This window comes from Puma concolor, chromosome D4 (genome assembly GCF_028749965.1).
Source record: "Puma concolor isolate L17-30 chromosome D4, mPumCon1.1.hap2, whole genome shotgun sequence".
NCBI lineage: Eukaryota > Metazoa > Chordata > Mammalia > Carnivora > Felidae > Puma > Puma concolor.
In genome coordinates, this window is record NC_141679.1 from 85,488,856 (window position 1) to 85,508,155 (window position 19,300).

Genomic DNA, 19,300 nt, shown 5'->3' on the forward strand with positions numbered 1-19,300 from the left:
CTCACTGCATGCCAGATGCACAAAAAACTTAGTATGTGGAACTACAAGTGTGTCAAAGCCATGAGATTTTAACATCTAACAAAGTGAATTGGATGGAAAGAAAATCAAAGATGTGAAATTAAAAATACCAGTGTAACCAGTATTTGCCAGATCTGGAAGAAATAGCAAATACACGTTTTTCTATTTTTGATTAGCAGCAATGTTGATACTGATTTTATCTTATTTAGAGAGTTATCTAACTTTCTGGTTCCCTAAATGAATTTATTGTCTTAGTATATTACAGTTTTCAAACCTTATTTATTTACCTCTGAACAGGCACCAGATATAATTTTAAATTATTGTGAGTTAGTTTTATTACCCAGTTGAAATTATTCTGAAGTATATTTTTAAATGAAAGTGACAGCTTTAAAGTGTTTTGAGGGAGGAAATTAAAGTTGTGTGTTTGAGTTAAGACAACCAAGAGCTCTGTCATGCTGTGGGTGTAATTCAGGACATCTAGGAATGAAATCTGTTCTTAAAAGAATTGATGGTAGTTTTAGGTTAGCATATAAAATCACGGAGCTGGTGCTCAGCTGAGTACTTGGCAGCTTATAGATGTTACTGTCATGTAAGTTACACTAGACACAGAGTGTGCACCACTGTGGATAAACAACAACAGGCACAGAGGAAAAAGGCAGCATCCAAATGCCGACATGCAAGATGCCAACTCCCCTCCTCCCCCTTCCCCAAGATGCCTTGTAACTAAGTGTGGGGAACCTGCTTTTAAACAGATTTACAGAGGTTAATTGGGCTGGGATATTTTAGATTATGTTACACATTAATGAAAATGCTGATTTTGAGCTGTCATGACTCCAGTGCTTTTTATACCATGATAATTATTTTAAAACTTTGTCTTCTGTGTTGTTGAAAACATCTTGGCAGAAAGCCTGTGTGACCTGATTAAACCTATGAATTGTCAGCTGTGATCTATAGTTCTCAGATGAGGTTGCTGACTGGGCATCACTTAGGAAGTTCTTGATTTAAAAGCAAAATTACATGGAGACTACTGTGCCCAGCACTGGATTGCCATTTCAATGGTACATTTTTAATACTGTATTTAGGGTCCTGATTGCATAGATTGCTTAACAAATTCATTCACTAGTATATATATATATATATTTTTTTTTCAATAATATATACTTTTAAAGCATAGCTAATTACTTCATAACATATGAATTTCTCTTCTCCCCTTGAAATTATACAATGGAGACTCCCGTCTAATTCTGTTTATTTTCTAATTTTTGGATATAGTTTGTGAATGAATTATTCCATGGGATTTTTAGATTCTGTTCTTCCAATCATACAGGAAAAAAAAAAAAACAGAATAACTACCTTTAGACGTGTTTGTTTGACATCCTTGGAATTATTTTTGTCCTCTCAAAATCCCAAAGTTTTTACCCCCTTCCCATTTTATGCTTAAAGCATCTAAATTTGGGAAGATTGACATTAGAATATTCTGAGCCGCAGTTACCTTTTTCCAGCAATCCAATCTAGGATAAATTGAGAGGGTGTAATATTAGGAAATCTGGGATGCATGTAAATATTCTCTCAAAGAATTTTCATACTCACGCTTATTGGTAAATGTGAACAAAGAAATTCTCAGCATGAATTGTAGTGCACTAATGTTGTTTGATCATTTTCTCAAATAAACAAAATACTCACACTATTTGTCCTATTTCTCGCTTCTTCTCTCTCTGTCTCTCTCTTTCCTTGAAGGTCTCAGCATCAGAGGAGCCCAGGAGGAGGACCCTCCCGACCCCCAGCTAATGAGACTGGACAATATGCTTTTGGCAGAAGGGGTTTCAGGTCCTGAGAAAGGTGGGGGATCGGCGGCAGCAGCTGCAGCCGCGGCAGCCTCTGGAGGTTCTTCAGATAACTCTATTGAACACTCAGATTACAGAGCCAAATTGACCCAGATCAGACAAATCTATCACACAGAACTGGAGAAATATGAACAGGTCAGCAGCCGCCACTCTCATAGTCCTGCACAAACCCTCTGTTGCTCTTCCATTAGACTGCACTAACCAATTCTGAGGGCTGTGAGGGGTAGGTGTTAACACGAAGAGCAAAATAAATAAGGTCAATGCAAAAACCCAAGTGAATTGCTGGATTCATGAAATGAAGTCCCTTTGAGATTTCGGAGGTGAAGCTGAACCTATTTTATCCCATTCACTTGTTTTCGTTTTACCCATTGCTCACATTCACGCACCCTTACTACCACACCTGCAACCATCCTTCCCCTCTAACCTCACTGCTTGGTGCCCTTCAAAGCTCGGGGTAATTAACATTTACACACTGGCCTTGTTCATGAGTTTTAACAACTTTCAGAGGAAGCGCTGCACAGTGAACTCTTCCTCCTATGCTGTGAGCTCCAGATCCTCCTGGGAATTAATTCTAATGGATTGTGCCAGAATATAGGGGAGGGAGCTAACCGTCACAAGGCAAGCAGGCTCTGGCCTTTCTCTCTGAAGAGGAGACTCCCAGGATAATTCTAGGTAACCTCGGGCTGGGAATACTAGGCATTGTGTGCTAAATTCCTGATTAGAAAGAGAGTGTAGATTAAAAATGCTATTCTCAGCACTTACATTAACCATACTTCACTGAATCTAAGGCATCTTTGATTTTAAGTTGTGTCACTGTTTATGTACCACTAAGGAAAAGTAACGCTACCCTATTTAACTATAACATGCCGTTGACTATAAAATGCTTCCAAACTTCAGAGATGTTAAAAGGTGGGAAAAAAGAAGTTAAGTCTTAGCTTCAATGAAATAAGGTAAAATGTTGATAGTTTGTTTTAAACATATTTTAGTTGTTAGTAAACCTGAAATCCTGTTTAGTTTGAAGAATTCTCACTAGCAGATAATAAAAAAAAAACCAAAAACCATTATTATAGGGAAAAAAATGTGTCCAAAAAGAAAGATAACATTATTAAGTTGAATCCTGTGAAATTGCTAAGTTTTTAGGTCAAAAACAGTATTGGCAGTTTTATAGAGCCCAACCTAGAATAAGACACTGCCTGGACATCCATCACCCAGATAAATAATGTCAGTATTTTGCCAACCTTATTTTGCCTATTACACACACACACACACACACACACACACACACACACACACACACACACACCCTACCTACCTACCTACCTACCTTGTTCTGGTTTTGGTGGAGTGTTTTCAAGCAAGGCTTAGGCATCATACCATTTCATCCACAGACACTTCTCTGTACAGTCAGGCACTTCTTAAAGTCGGAACACTTTAGTAAGATGTGGGTCTCCTGGTCAGTTTTATTACTGATTTTTTTTCTGAGTTCCCTGCGTAGTTTCAGTAGTATATGTCATTTTTTTCATTGTCTTCTCAAGTATTCTGGATGTGGTGGCATTAAGCAAATGTAGGATTCTGTTCCAGAGGTGAGTGTGTTTTGAGGAAGGGTAGAAAATTTATGTAGCTTTATGTTAAAATATAATATAAATTAATATTATAAGATATGGGTTTGTTTTTTTTTCTGAATAGTACTTTCTGGGGTCTCAAACTGTATCTCTAGTCTCGTTGGTAGGAATTTTTGGTGGAAGATGTGCAAATAAGAATTTTGGAAAAATTATCTTGTGTGTGTATGTGCAAAAAAATGGAGCTTTCTGATTTGACATATGAATAATTGAGAGTAAACAAAATAAGTCATGGTTGAAAAAGTTGCCCTGAGCATAAACAGAAGAAAATGATTCCAATTTGTAGCATAATCTTAATCGCATAACTTTGTTAAATACATCTATACATACTTACTAAATAAATACCACCAGTCACCTTGCATGGAAAGATCTATATAGTATTAGGGACCAAATGGCCCGACTTTTTTGGCTCAGAAATTAAGGTGATTTTCCTTACTGTCTCCTGCCATGGTTCTTCACATCAACTTCGTCTGTAGCCCTGCTGGAAGTTAGGTGAGGCTGTCATTAGTCACTGTCACCAGGGGGATTTCTTTGCTTTTCCTTTGAGAATACACACAAGTTCTTCATAAGTTAATCTATACTATGTATATTTGGAATTTTTGGATTAAATATCATATTGGGAAATAATGAGTTTAAAATTTAAATAATGAGTATAATGATGAATCTTATTTCCCAATATATTCAGTAACCTAATAAAAACCGTTTAAGTATGTATTTCCTTGCTCATTTTTAACACTTTCGGAAGGAAAAATACAGACATGAAGTCGCTGCAGTATTATGAACAAATAAATAGATGGAGTGTGATGACTGGTTGGCTGAATAACAGAATTTAAGTTTACAGATTTTCTTCTGTAGGTTCTGAATTTTCAGTTCTAGAAACAACACAGCAGCATTTATTTCTCTTGAGTTGTCTTTGGGGCTGGATTTTATAGCTCTTCTGTCTGTAGTTCCTAAGTTATTAGATCAGTGAGTTTTAACAGAAGATAGTCAATTGTTTTTTTGTTTGTTTGTTTGCTTTTTACAAGTGTTTGGTATACAAGTTGTAGGCTTTATCTGGGATAGACCTCCTAGGGATATGCTTTGGAGCAACTAGGAGGGCTAAGCAGAACCAAGTGAGATGAGGGGATGGCATTTCCAAAATAGACGGCATTATCATTTCTATTTTATAGATGAGAAAATGAGACTCAAGTTAAATGATTTGTCCAATGGGTTAGTGCCCAAATCAGGTATTGAAATCAATTTCTGACAATATACCTTCCATTTCCATTGAATTATGCTTGCTACTTACATAGAATTGGAAAATAATTCAGTACATTCTGGTTGTTTCTCATTTGCCCATGTGGACTTGCATTTAGAATGGGATCAGAATACAGCTGGAAAAAACAACTATCTTAATCACTTTCCAGAAAGCATATTTTTCCTCCTAAAAGTGAACACAGGTATTCCAAGTGACAGAAGCCTGTTAGTAAATAGGAAGAACATACATGTTAAGGCAGTGGATTCATCAGAAAATTGTGTTGAGTCTTTTACTGAGAGAAATAAACTACATTGGAATCTTAGAGCTATTCACTCTACTGTGTTTTGCAACGAAGCTGTAATGAAAATGTATCTGAAGCCTGTTTAGATTTAGATTGCCATAAAATTAACAAACACTACCACTGCAGTAAATTAAAGTACCTTATAAGCACAGCCACATTTACAAAGCTAAGCAGACTAGAGCTACACTTTGAGCAAAATTAAATCCAAGCCACAAGGCTCGGTTTCATGTGTGTGTTTTAGGAATGGTACGGTCTTTAAAATCCTGTCCTTTTTTTCCCTCCAGAAAATATCCTTTGATCATATGTCTTCGTTACATAGGCTCAGATAAAATGATTTTTGATGATAACCATCTAAATTCACTTATACACACTTTTGAAATATTAGGCATAGAATATATAGTACAGTAAGGTTCTTGAATATTACTACCACCCAAAACGAAACAAAACTATTTTACTTTTCTCTTGTTGATTCTGACACCCAACAGGAATATATAATTTTCCAGAGTTTGCAGCTCCTGTCTTACAACACTTCGTTTGGGGTACATTGCTTCCCTCTTTGGCTAATGAAAAACAAAAAACAAAAAAAAACGGTTGCTTCTTTGTCTTTTTGTTGAGCAGCTACAAGTTTTGAAAAATGCTTTTACACTACCTTTCAAATATAGTCTTACAAGTAAGGGCCCAACTATTAGAATAAGTGAATTCCTAATGAACTTGAGCCTAGGGTCCTGGGAAGCCTGATTTTAAGAACTGAGCGTCTTCTGGCTTCCTCCACCTCTCTTCCAAAGGGAAATGGACACATGGTTTTTGCAAATGAAATTTGACTTAGACATTTGCTCTCAGTTAAAAAGAAAAAGATATATCATGCCCTGTGCCGCTCTCCCACTTTGCTTGTACGAGAAGAAATGCTTGTACACAGGCAATTCACTTCATAATTTACAGCTGCTATAATAGAGATGACATATTGAAAGCTATCTACTATAATTATATTGAAATACATTTTTGCTGAAGGCAAAAGTGTTGTAAGGGTCCCAACCCTCCCCGAGCATCTGGGAACCTGCTTCCCGAGTTCACAGATGTCTTTTGAATTCACCTCAAATCAGGTAAAGCACTGGAAGCAAGCATGTACACCAAATGTGCCCAAGACTAACCAGGTAATGTTTAGCTACTACAGGACTTTCAGACTGCAAGGACTTAATCGTGGGAGGAACGGAAATTGAGTGTGGAGCCTAAACCATTGTAAAAGCATGTCCTTGTGCTTTTCGAGGATCTCAACATTATGTGCTTACATTTGCTGGCAAAATCTCCTTTGCTTGTAAAGGAGTTTTGTTTTTATCAGGTTAAAAAAAATACTGATGTTATTACATGAGAGATTGTGTAGCTTAAGAGGCCGGACAGACAAAAGGGTACTATCTGATGGAAACTTTATATTTCATTTTCCCAAGCAAGGCTTTGTCACCGATTGCTCCAAGGGAAAGGTTTTACTTCTTGTCAGCTTTCATGCTGGGTCTTTTCCTTGGCTGGAAAGTGTGTTTGAATGTTCCCCTTTTTTTCCTCCAAGTTTCTGCATTATTAGCTCTATGTACCAAATGTCTCTTTGACCACAAACTTGATTAATCAAATGACTTGTTTTAATATGTGAATACTCTTTTGTTTTCAGCTTCTGTCTGTATAATTCAGGAAGTGGGAAGGCCTGACTATATTAACTGTATTAGGTAATCAGAGTAGGGACTGCTTGCATAATAGTTAACATATACAAAATATGAATTTCATAAAATTGCCATTTTCATTGTCAACAATAACTGCCATTTATTAAATATTAATTACATCCTAGGCTCTGTGCAAAGACCTTAGCATGTATAATATAATCCTTATGAAACCCTTATGAGATAGGTCCCTAAATCATGTAATTAGGTAAGAAGTGTTGAGGTACAGTAGATATTTCATCTTTGTGGCTGCTCCTTACACATATTTGTCTCATTCCACTTGGATTAGGAAAAATCTTTAGGTGTTGACTTTTATCCAAAACAAAAAGAATTTGTTGATTTAATAAACATTCCATAAATACAAAATCTATGATATTGGACCAGAGTTACTTGCAAGGTTATAAAGACATCTAGAAAATGGATGCATGCAAATTTGAGAGGCAATAACTTTTAATAGAGATTTATTCTCTTTGAAAAGTGGATTTTAGAATGGGGGTATCATGATCTGTTGACTACAGTCAGCTTCTCTAGATGGTTACAAAAGACCAATTCGGTTGTTAGATCTGATCACTTACCCATTTTAAAGCTTCCTCTAAAGTCAGTGCTTGCTCACTGTCTGATTTTATATTTTTACATTTGTTGATGTGAATTTACAGGCAAGAAAGGGATTGAGTCTTGAATTCACAACTGAAAAACACCGCCACAAAACTTTAACTCGGCACTCTGAAAACTTTGAGTGTAAATGAAATATGTATGGATATTGAGGAGACAGTTTTACTAGCCAATAAATATCATTAAAAACATTATCCAAATAGTTCAAATCCTTAACTGGTTTTGGGTTTTTAAGGAGAAGGGAACCAATGACAAGGAGAAAGGCTCATAATAAGAATTGATTGAGGGGCGCCTGGGTGGCGCAGTCGGTTAAGCGTCCGACTTCAGCCAGGTCACGATCTCGCGGTCCGTGAGTTCGAGCCCCGCGTCAGGCTCTGGGCTGATGGCTCGGAGCCTGGAGCCTGTTTCCGATTCTGTGTCTCCCTCTCTCTCTAACCCCTCCCCCGTTCATGCTCTGTCTCTCTCTGTCCCAAAAATAAAATAAAAACGTTGAAAAAAAAAATTTAAAGAATTGATTGAAAATGTTTTTATCAGGCAGATCTTTTCATACTTTATGTTCAGTTAACTATGTTCTTGCAATGTGTGTTTTAAAACACAAGCAAAAATGCATCCTAGATAGTTTCAACATCTGGATTAAAAGAAAAAGAGGCTTCTGCCACTGCTTTAGCTCAGAAAATTCAAGGAGTCGAAACTCTCATTTCCTAAATATTCTAATTAACCAAGGTGTTACTACATTTGTATTGTGGACATTGACCAGAATTTTTTTTTTTTTTTTTTTTTTTTTTTTTTTTTTTTTTTTTTTTTTGGGACAGAGAGAGACAGAGCATGAACAGGGGAGGGGCAGAGAGAGAGGGAGACACAGAATCGGAAACAGGCTCCAGGCTCCGAGCCATCAGCCCAGAGCCTGACGCGGGGCTCGAACTCACGGACCGCGAGATCGTGACCTGGCTGAAGTCGGACGCTTAACCGACTGCGCCACCCAGGCGCCCCATGACCAGAAATTTTTTTAACCGATAATTTCACCTGGAAAAATAATAAGGCAATGAAAAATTTCTCCAATGTCTATTTTAATACTCTAGTCTTGTAAGTGTGATTGAGGTTGTGATAAATGAGCATCCCACATTATAAACGGCATCGATGCTAGTATGTGGTTGGGTGGCCCTTCAAAACAACTCTGCAATCATTTGATCATTCTTACTGCATTTATCTGCTTAAAAAATGTATACCTTTTAAGGAATAGAAGATGAGGCAGTACTGTGCTCTGCTCTGAAACTGGTACAGATGATGCTGTAAATGAGGCTGTAATTTACTTTCAGTGGTATAAAGGAAAAAAATCACTTTGCCTAAAGTGTATGCATCTTTCTTAAGGGTGTACCCAGATTTTAATTATCTAAATGTAAATACTTAACGAATTTTACTTAGAGTAATGAGCTAAAGTGCACACTACATAAATGAGATGTTCTAATTAATCATGTATGAACTACTGGTTTAAAGAAAAGCTATGTGAATTCTGTGAATGTTGGGCTATTGCCAAATTGCTAATCAGCATTTGCATTCATAGATGAGTTCACTTAATAAGTTGTGAGACATTCAGCAAATGTTTTAGGAAATTATGAGTTTTTAGATGCAGAAACTTTTTGCTTTTAACCCTTTTTTTCCCTCACTTGCTTCCTAGAAACCATAGGCAAACTTTCTTTCTGGAGAGATTAAAATGCAGCCAGAGAATAACGTAAGAGAGCTTGCATCTCAAGGATCATTCACATAGGAGTTTTGAATTATTTATCAAGACGTACACCCTGTCACAGATATATGTTACTATAATGTGCAAGCTAGATTTTTAGGAATTTGCAATGTTCTGTGTGCAAATTACAAACGCTTCCATACTCCAGTGCAGCAGTACTCCAGCCTTTTGGTCTTAAGACCTAGACCTAGACTCTTAGAACTTATTGGAGACCCTCAAGAGCTTTTGTTTGGTGGATTATATCTGTCAACATTTATTATAATAGAAATTAAAACTCAGAAATATTAAAAGGATTCATTCATTAATCTTAAAATAGCAATAATGAATCATTATATGTTAACCTAAATACCATTTTTGTAAAAACCTGTTATTTTCCCCAAAGCCTCAGCATCTATTGAGAAGAATGACATTGTTTTTATATTCTTGCAAACTCTTTAATGTTGGGCTCAATAGAAGTCACCTGGATCTTAAATGTGCTTCTGTAGTCAATCTGTTGTCATTGTGGTTGAAATAATACAAAGAACATCTGGATCTGGCCTCACACAAATATGTCATTGGAAAAGGCAGGAGTGGTAATAGCATTTTCAGATAGTTGTGGATTTTCTTCTTTGATATTACACCAAAACTCGGCAAGCTGTAATTTCTTAAAGGTTAGTTACAGTGCAGTCTGAACCCATATCAATTAACTCTTTGTACTCTGTTCCTTTCAAATCCATTGGTCTAATATGCACTTGGAATGGATCTTCTGCCTATGCATATTTTTGTAACATCATGCATTGATCATTTGGAAAGTATTGGTTCACTGAGTTACGTATATCTTCCAGTGTTGACACATTTCATTATATAATACCAAAATACGTTTATTAGTATCAACATCAAACTAATCAGAAAGTCCACTGAGAAACTGTTAAGCTAACAGTGGTGGATGCAAGTTTTCCAAAATTCTAATTTTCACTTGAAAGCTCAAATTCATTATGACAGACACTACTGTCAGCTCTTTACCTTTACGTGACAAGCGCAGTTTGTTCATTTTTGAGGGCATCTGCCAAATACCCAAGTCTGAATAATCAGAATTTGTTGGTTTTGCTTTAAAAAAAATGGTGTTCCATGAAAAAAGCAGCTTTAGCTCACAACTTCAACAATCACGTAACTGCTTTTTCTCAAGGTAACTGTCTGTTGATATGCAGTAGAGTGCTTTTTGTTTGTTTCCCATTTTGTCACACAGAATATTAACGACCTAGTGAAGGGCTGGGATATAATAAGATGAATAATTTCTCTTGCTTCACCAAGGACATTCATAAATGAAACTTTCTCTTTGCGTGTGTTTGTGTGAATGCAGGGTGGTGAAGGATAAACAAAGAAGCATCAAAGATTACTTAGTATTCGGTTTCCCAAAGAGTTTTTCTTAGCACATTGGTCCCCAAGATGCTATAGAGCTCTGCTGTCCAGTCAGTTACCACTAGCCACGTGTAGATGTCGAGCACTTGAAATCTGGCTAGTATGAGTTGAGATGTGCTATAAGTGTAAAATACATACCGGGTTAGAAAGTGAACCAAAAGAGATGATGTAACATACGTCACTAACTGTGTTTCTTAAATATTGGTTATGTGTTGAAATGTTCATAGTTTTCATATATTGGGTTAAATAAAATATATTTTTAAAATTAATTTCACCTGATTCTTTTTATTTTTTTAATGTGGCTATGAGAGGTTTTTTCAAATTTTATATGTGGCTTGCGATATATTTCTTTTGGACAGCACTCCTCTAGAGAAAAGAGGTTTTATAACCAAATTTATTTGGGAAAAGTTGGCTATACCATTCCCCCTTGAAGATTTATTGTGCATATTGCTGTGTTAGTATTGAGGAGTCTTGCAAAAAAAAAAAAAAAAAAACTTAAAAATTTTTGCTTAACTCTGCATTTTCCAAATATACTATATTTTGGGACCATGTATTAACATTCTCTGGAACTAGCTGTTGAAGTACATACTTTCTGATCCCAGTGTAGGGACATAGTTCTAGTCTAATTTTCTTCATTTTACTGATAACAAAACTGAGGGGTAGAGTTTGTCAAGTTATATCATTTTGAAATTTTATGAACATCTCTTTAGAGAAAGCACAAGAAAAAATAAGTACATATATTTCTTGTCAGGATGACCGCTTGTTTTCAGTTTGGCCTAAGGTAGTTAAAGTAATATAATGGGGGACAGTCTTAAGTCTGTTTTTATTTTGGTGTCCTTAAAGATAGAACTTCTGGTTTTAGAGCTACACAGTTCCTTGACATTTTACTGACTCGTAACCTAGGACAATAGTTCATAGCCTTATTTAGTTATAAACTGGCTAAGAATCTGAAAACAAAACTCCACAGTTGTCCCTTCAGGTATTACACAGGCACACACAACTTGGATAAGATTTCAGGGACTCCTAGACATTCTAAACTTATCCATGGACTCCAAGTTAAGAATCCCTCACATATAGTTCAGGGACAATGTATTTACAGATGTTAATCAACATTACTCTCAAATTGTAATATGGCTGACCAATCAATAGATGTTTATTGGATGCCCACTGTGTACAATGCATAATTCTACACTCCAAAGAATCCCATAAGTGTAACCTAGGGTCACTGCTCACTTAAATTGCTTAAGACCTAAGATATAACCCCCCAAAATCCTTTCATTGATAAGCAAGACTCATTTTACTTCACCTTAGAAATATTTATAGAAAAGCTCCCTAAAAGCTTAGAGTAACTGAAACACCCAGTGAACTTACTTGAAAGGTTAGTTCTCTAATGAGCAGTTAGAAAAACCATCATGTGCTATATGTGAGCCATGTTCAGGGTATCTATAGGGAAGTGGACATTATTACAGCTTCAGACTGTGTCTTGCGGTGATCAATGATTGTTCTGTCTGCTCGCCCTACCAGGGGCATCTGTACAGTAAGATGCAGAATCTCCCGTCATGCCTTTTTAATGAAAATGCCAGAAGATGTTCTTTTTATTCAAGGGTGTAAACTGATGCTTTATTTACCAAAGCAGTACTAGATTTCAGCGTGGGCCCCATTACTTGGTTTTGTAGGTCTAAAAGAATATAGGTGAACTGAAAGAAGGGCTGAGGATTGTTCACTTAGAAGCTCGAGACCCAGCTCTGATCCTTCTTTTCCTGCTGCACGTCCCCTGAAGAGTTGAGCTGCTTTACCCATCTTCCACGGATGGCCCATATCTATGGATAAGCTATGGATAACCATAGCTAAATTTTACTGGGACATTGGCATGCTTGACGTCCAAGGCCCTTTACATGCCAGGATGGATCCGAATCCCCTCTTCTTCTCTACATACTCTCTCTCATCCTCTGAACTTGCTGCATATTATTTCCGTGGTTTTTCTTGTGCCTCGCATTCTTCCCTAGTTTCCATCTTTATCCACTTTTCAAAAATCCAACTTATTCTTTAAAGCCCAAATGTCACTGTGCCATGAAGCCTGATGTGATCTCTGCCTCCACAGGAGGACACTCCTTCCTTGGAACTTAGGAAACACTTATTCATATCTTCCTGTGACACTTTGGAAAGACCGCCTTGTTTGAGAATTTTTTATATATTTATTTTATCATAGTAAAGGCCGGGTCCACATCTTGCTCCTTTCTCTATACCTTAATAGCATCGGGAAGAGTTTGCACTCCATAGTCCTTCTGTAAACATTTGTTGAATAAATGTGGAACCCCAGAGAAAATAAGATGTGCTTAGTATTGACTATAAACGTATATTCCTACTTATCCATAGGAGTTGGTAGAGCATATCCTCCAGTGGGAAAACCTCATTTTGGAACTGGGAAAAGGGTGAGGGGAAGGACAGTTGAGTGCGATATGCCTCCTTTGCATGTCCAGGCCATTCGTAGTTTCAGAATTCTTTGCTGCCCCATCTAACTACCACTGCCATTTGACAAGTGTCTTAGTTTTCATTTTACCCTACCCACTGCATAACACCACTGGCAATTGCAAATGAGGTGGAAATTTAGATGTTCATGTTTGGGTGTGATAATCTAAAATACCAGATTCCTAAGGAGTGACTTTTTTTCCCCTTTACAGGCATGTAATGAATTCACTACACATGTGATGAACCTTCTCCGAGAGCAGAGTAGAACACGTCCCATTTCCCCAAAAGAAATTGAAAGAATGGTGGGCATCATCCATCGAAAATTTAGTTCCATTCAGATGCAGCTCAAACAAAGCACTTGTGAAGCAGTTATGATTTTAAGATCAAGGTTCCTTGATGCCAGGTATGTGAGGCCACAAATCTGTTGCATGGCTTTCCCCCCCCCCCCCCCCTTTCACTCCTTGTATATTATTTTCTGTAAAACTGGCCAGTTGGTCTTAGATTCTTCTTTAATTTGGGTATAAGAGCTCTTCTCTACAATGGATAGCTAATATCACCTCATGGTGCCTGCACTGTCAAGGTTCCTCTTGTTTGGGGGTGGACCTATTAGCTACCAGTTTGGTGACTCAGGAAACAGGATTTAGTGCTGCTACTAATGACTTAGGAAGATGGAGCCTATAATTCTGATGCTACAAAGTATTTTTAAGGATAATTTTCAGTATGTGTAACTCTGTACTTTAACAAAGGCTTGTGGTCTAAGAATTTCTTGATGTTACATCACCTGTGCACATTATAAGAAAATATTTGGAAATACTAGTGTCCCCAAGAAGGAAGTGGTGTTGTAGTTCATAGCAATTACCACAAAACTCCACCTATCCTTGCTCCAAATCAAGGAAGAAAGCCTGTCAGTTTCTCCTGTAGGGATAACAATTCCCCTTTTATCTGAAACGTTCACCGAGTTTTGCAGGAGTTAATCAATTGTATATGGTGTGTTGGACCTACTGGGTGACGTAACTGAATTGTCACGTTCCTGCTACATGCTGCCTCAGCAGGGATGCCTCTTGGGCATTGCTAAAGCTTGTGATCAGCCTTCAGCTTTGGAAAGGAGTTTCTGATTTGTTTTGCTTTCTCTCCCTTGCAATCTGACAGAGGTGGTAATTATCATCCACATTTTGCAACATTGAAGAAAATAAGTTAGCTTCTCAACTGGAAAACAGGTTGTGGAAGGGTGTTCACGCCAGAGCTCTGCCTTAGGGCCCAACAAAGAAACACATGCCACCAACTATACTACTGTTCTAGTTAAGGAAAGCCCCAGATCATTTCCACTTCCTTCTTCTTCCGTACTGAATTAGTCACCAGTTTTCAGCCCTTCTCACATTAGCTCACTCTTCCTGCCCACACACCGCTCAGTCCTTGCCTACCGTTTTGTACCTGGACCAGCGCAGGCCTCTCCTGTGCCTCCCTGTCTCCAGCCTCAATCCCTTTCTCACCCCTCTTCCACACCCCGTTTCTGTTTCTGCAGCATCTCTGTGATGCCTTAAAAATCACAAGTAGCTTTTCCATGCTGGATAACTCACACGCTACTTAACCTAGCACTTAAGGCCTAATGTGACCTGTTCTCACCTGCTTACTTTTTTGTTAAGATTTTTTAAAGTTTTGTGTTTTTTCCCTATTTGACAAATCCCAAGCTCAGTATGGAAAATTGGAAAACCTATAGAATAGAAAGCTGAAAGATAAAAGACAACCGCATTTTTGCTACCTAAAGAAAAAAATTCACTGTAAATGCTTTAATATGTTTCCTTCTGGTTTGGGGGCTTTTAAAAAATGTTTTTGTGATAGTACAATATGCATAATTTGGTTTGCTTTTTAAAAAATTTACCCTGACTAAATAAAACGCTTGTATAAAGTATAAGCTATATCTGAGCTTTCAGCAAATTGTAATCTTTTTGCTGGTGGAGGGTCTTGCCTCAATGTTGATGGCTCCTGACTGGTCAGAGTGATGGTTGCTGAAGGCTGGGGTGGCTGTGGCAATTTCTTAAGACAACAATGAAGTTTGCTGCACGATTGACTCTTCACAGACAATTTCTCTGTAGCATGTGATACTGTTTGATAGCATTTTACTCACAGTACAGCTGCTTTTAAAATTGGAGTCAGTCTTCTCAAACCCTGCTGATTGATCAATTAAGTTTATATAAAATTCTAAATTCTTGGGTGCCTGGGTGGCTCAGTTGGTTGAGCATCGACCTTGATTTCAGCTCGGGTCATGATCCCTGGTCATGGAATCAAGCTGTGCATCAGATTCTCTGCTGAGCACGGAGCCTGCTTAAGATTCTCTCTCCCTCTGCCCCTACCCCTATTCACTCTCGCTCTCCTCTGAATTAGAAAATAAAAATAAAATAGTCTAAATCCTTTGTTGTCATTTCAACCATCTTCACAGCCTCTTCACCAAGAGTAGATTCCATCTCAAGAAATCACTTTCTATGCTCATCCATAAGAAGCAACTCCTCATCCATTCAAGTTTTCTCATGAGTTGGCAGCAACTCAGCCCCATCTCTAGGCTCCACATTTAATTCTAGTTCTCTTACTGTTTCCACCACATCTGCAGTGATTTCCTCCACTAAAAAATCATGAGAGCTGGAATCAACTTCCCTTAAATTCCTGTTAATGTTGATGTTTTGATCTCTTCCCATGCATCACAAATGTTCATAATGGCCTCAGAATGGTGAATCCTTTCCAGAGAGTTTTCAAGTTACTTTGTCCAGATACATCAGAGGAATCACCATCTATGGCCACTGTATCTTTACAAAGTGTATTTCTTTTTTTTTTTTTTTGACATTTATTTATTTTTGAGAGACAGAGAGCATGAGCAGGGGAGGGGCAGAGAGAGAGGGAGACACAGAATCAGAAGCAGGCTCCAGACTCTGAGCTGTCAGCACAGAGCCCAGTGCAGGGCTCGAACCCATGAACCGTGAGATCGTGACCTGAGCTGAAGTCAGAAACAACCTACGGAGCCACCCAGGCACTCCTACAAAATGTATTTCTTAAACAATAAGACTTGAAAGTCAGAATTGCTCCTTGATCCATGGGCTGCAAAATGGATATTATGTTAGTTGGCGTGAAAACATAATCTCATTGTCCATGTCCATTAGAGCTCTTGGGTAACCGGGTGCATTGTCAATGAGCAGTAATATTTTGAAAGCAATCTTTTTTTCCCGAGCAGTAGGTCTTAACAGTGGGCTTAAGATAGTCAATAAACCATGTTGTAAACAGGGGTGCTGTCAGCCAGGTTTTGTTGTTCCACTGATAGAGCCCAGGCAGAGTAGATTTAGCATAATGCTTAGGGGCCCTGCAATTTTCGGAATGGTCAACGAGCACTGACCTCAACTTAAAGTCACCAGCTGCATTAGCCCTAACAAGAGAGCCACAGCCTGTCCTTTAAAGCTTTGAAGCCAGGATTGACTTCTCCTCTCTAGCTATGAAAGTCCTAGATGGCATCTTCTTCTAATAGAAGGCTCTTTGGCCTACATTGAAAATCTGGTGTTTAGTGGAGTCCCCTTCATTAACTATCTTAGCCAGTTCTTCCAGTTAACCTGCTGCAGCTTCTATATCAGCACTTGCCGCTTCGTCTTGCACTTTTCTGTGATAGAGATGGCTTCTTTCCTTAAACCTCACCAGCCAACCCCTACTAGCTTCAGACTTTTCTTCTGCGGCTTCCTCACCTCTCTTAGCCTTCACAGAATTGAAAAAAGAGCCTTGTTCTAAGTTAGAATTTGGCTTCAGAGCATATGTTCTGGCCTGTTTGAGCTTCCATTCAGACCGCTAAAACTTTTTCCATCAACTATATGGCTGTTTTCACTTTCTTACCATTCATGTGTTCACTGAAAGACCACATTCAGTTTTCTTCCAGAACTTTTCCTTTTGGGGAGCCTGGGTGGCTCCATCGGTTGGATGTCTGACTCTTGATTTTGGCTCAGGTCGCTATCCTAGGGTTGTGGGATTGAGCCCCACAACGGGCTCTGCACTGGTCCTGGAGCCTGCTTGAGATTCTCATTCTCTCTTTTTCCCTCTCTCTGTCTCTTTCTCTCTCTGTGCCTCTGCCTTTCTCCTTGGCTCATGCTGTGTCTCCCAAAATAAAATTAAAAAAAAATTTTTTTAATAAAAAACCCCAACTTTTCCTTTGTATTCACAACTTGGTTGACTGGCTCAAGAGGCCTGGGTTTTGGCTGTCTTACTAAGCTTAATAAAGACATGCCTTCCTCACTGAGCTCAGTCATTTCTACCTTTTGATTTCAAGTGAGAGACATGTACTTTTCACTCCTTGTACTTGGATACTTAGAGACCATTGTAGGGTTACTCATTGACCTAATGCCATATTGTTGTGTCTCTGGGAATAGGGAGGCCTGGCAAGATGGAGAGAGTCGGGGGAAGGAACAGTCCAAACACCCACAACATTTATTAAGTTTGCTGTCTTAGATGGGTGTGCTTCTTGGCACCCAATAACAGTCACAGTAGTAACATCGAAGATCACTGATCACAGATCACCATAACAACTATAATAATAAGATAAGAGTTTGAAATATCGCAAGAATTCTCAAAATCTGACACGGAGACACCAAATGAGCAAAAACACTTGGAAAAATGGCTCCGACAGATTTGCTCAATGCAGGGCTGCCACAAACCTTCACTTTGTTAAAATTGCAGTATGCCTGTGTGCTATACAATTCTATTCAATTATGCAGTGAGATGTAACAGGATAAGTGCTGTGAAGAAAATAAAGCGATATAAGGGAAGAGAAAATGATGGAAAGAGGATACTATTTTAAACAGATTTTTTTTAAGTTTATTTATTTATTTTGAGAGAGAACATGCACGCATGAGTAGGGGAGGAGCAGAGCAAGAGAGAGAGAGAGAGAGAGAGGGAGAGAGAGAATCCCAAGTAGGCTCCATGCTGTCAGCACAGAACCTGATGCAGGGCTCAAACTCATGAACTGCAAGATCGTGACCTGAGCCAAAACCAAGAGTTGGAGGCTTAGCCAACTGAGCCACCCAAGCACCCATAATCAGATTTTTTTTTCCAAAATTTTTTGATGTTTTTTAATTTGAGACAGAGAGACAGAGCATGAGCAGAGGAGGGGCAGAGAGAGAGGGAGACACAGAATCTGAAGCAGGTTCCAGGCTCTGAGCTGCCAGCACAGAGCCCAACGCAGGGCTCGAACTCACAGACCGTGAGATCATGACCTGAGCTGAAGTCAGACGTTTAACCGACTGAGCCACCCAGGCACCCACATAATCAGACTTTTGTGGAAACTAGTGTTTCAGTGAAAATCTTTATGCATTGAAACTTTTTGATCTTTCGGGTTATTTCCTAAGGATTAATTCTCAGAAATGGAATTATTAGATCAAAGTTTGAACATTTTTAGTGCTCTCATCATATCATTGAATTGTTCTTTCCTGTGTTGAATCCAAAATGAAATCCCTCGTGGTCTTACCTGTTTCCTCTGACTAGAACTACTTATCCTGCCACCATCCCATCTCCTTCCCTCCCCCTCCCCAACCCTCATCCCTGGCCTTCCACAGTAAACCCTGTTCTCCCAACCCTATCCCCAACTTGGTCACCAGTGATCTGTCATCTGTGAGGGTGCCCAGCATGGAGCCTGGAGTGGAGCAAGCACTTGTGTTTGTTGATTTAGTGAGACTTTGCTTATCCTTCCAGGCCCAGCCTAAATGCTCCCTTTTTAGGAAGCTCACTGGAATCCCTGGACTCGTCCTTGCCTTCTCTTCAACCCTGATAGCACACTTTGGCAATTCTCTAGACCAAACTTCATTCAGACTGCCTTTCTTACAGCTTTTCAGGAACATTTCTCTTCCCGAGTAAGCCACGTTGTCATTGAAAGCAACCGCCAACTCTTGAACATTCACACTCCCCACTATAATCCAGCAAGCGTCTTAAACATAATAAGCTGCAAAAGGTAATTTATTGACCAACCAGATGAATGCATGTTTCCACGTAATACTTCTTGATAGCTCAAATCAAAGAGCTGAGGTAGTGTCAGAAAACAAGAAATGTTTCGAAACTGTTTTTCAGTTTTGAATATTTTGATAAGAAACATTACGTAACAGAGATATTTAAAAGTACTTCCTTCAGAAAAGAATCCTTCCTTACAATTGCTATCCTTATTTCTACTGAGACTTTCCCATTCTCGTTAACATGTGTGTTTTTCTTTCCTTTTTTTTTTTTTTTAAACATAACCACATTCATAATGTATACACCTAAATGATTTATTTCTCCTCCAAGAAGAGGAAGGGTGTTAACAAGCCAGGGTGAGCGGAGGTGGAATAGGAAGGTGGCAGAGCTTGGA

The 19,300-nt window shown here is 38.5% G+C and overlaps 1 protein-coding gene across 3 annotated transcripts in view; it reads left to right on the top strand.

Annotated features, from left to right (window-relative positions):
* Positions 1 to 19,300, top strand: part of PBX3 (PBX homeobox 3) — a 222,155-nt gene that overhangs the window by 162,047 nt on the left and 40,808 nt on the right. For all 3 annotated transcript variants that reach the window (XM_025934614.2, XM_086684032.1, XM_086684031.1), the window contains exons 3-4: positions 1,756 to 1,997; positions 13,155 to 13,345. In XM_025934614.2, coding sequence (XP_025790399.1) covers positions 1,756 to 1,997; positions 13,155 to 13,345 — 433 coding nt within the window. The remainder of the gene's footprint in view (positions 1 to 1,755; positions 1,998 to 13,154; positions 13,346 to 19,300) is intronic.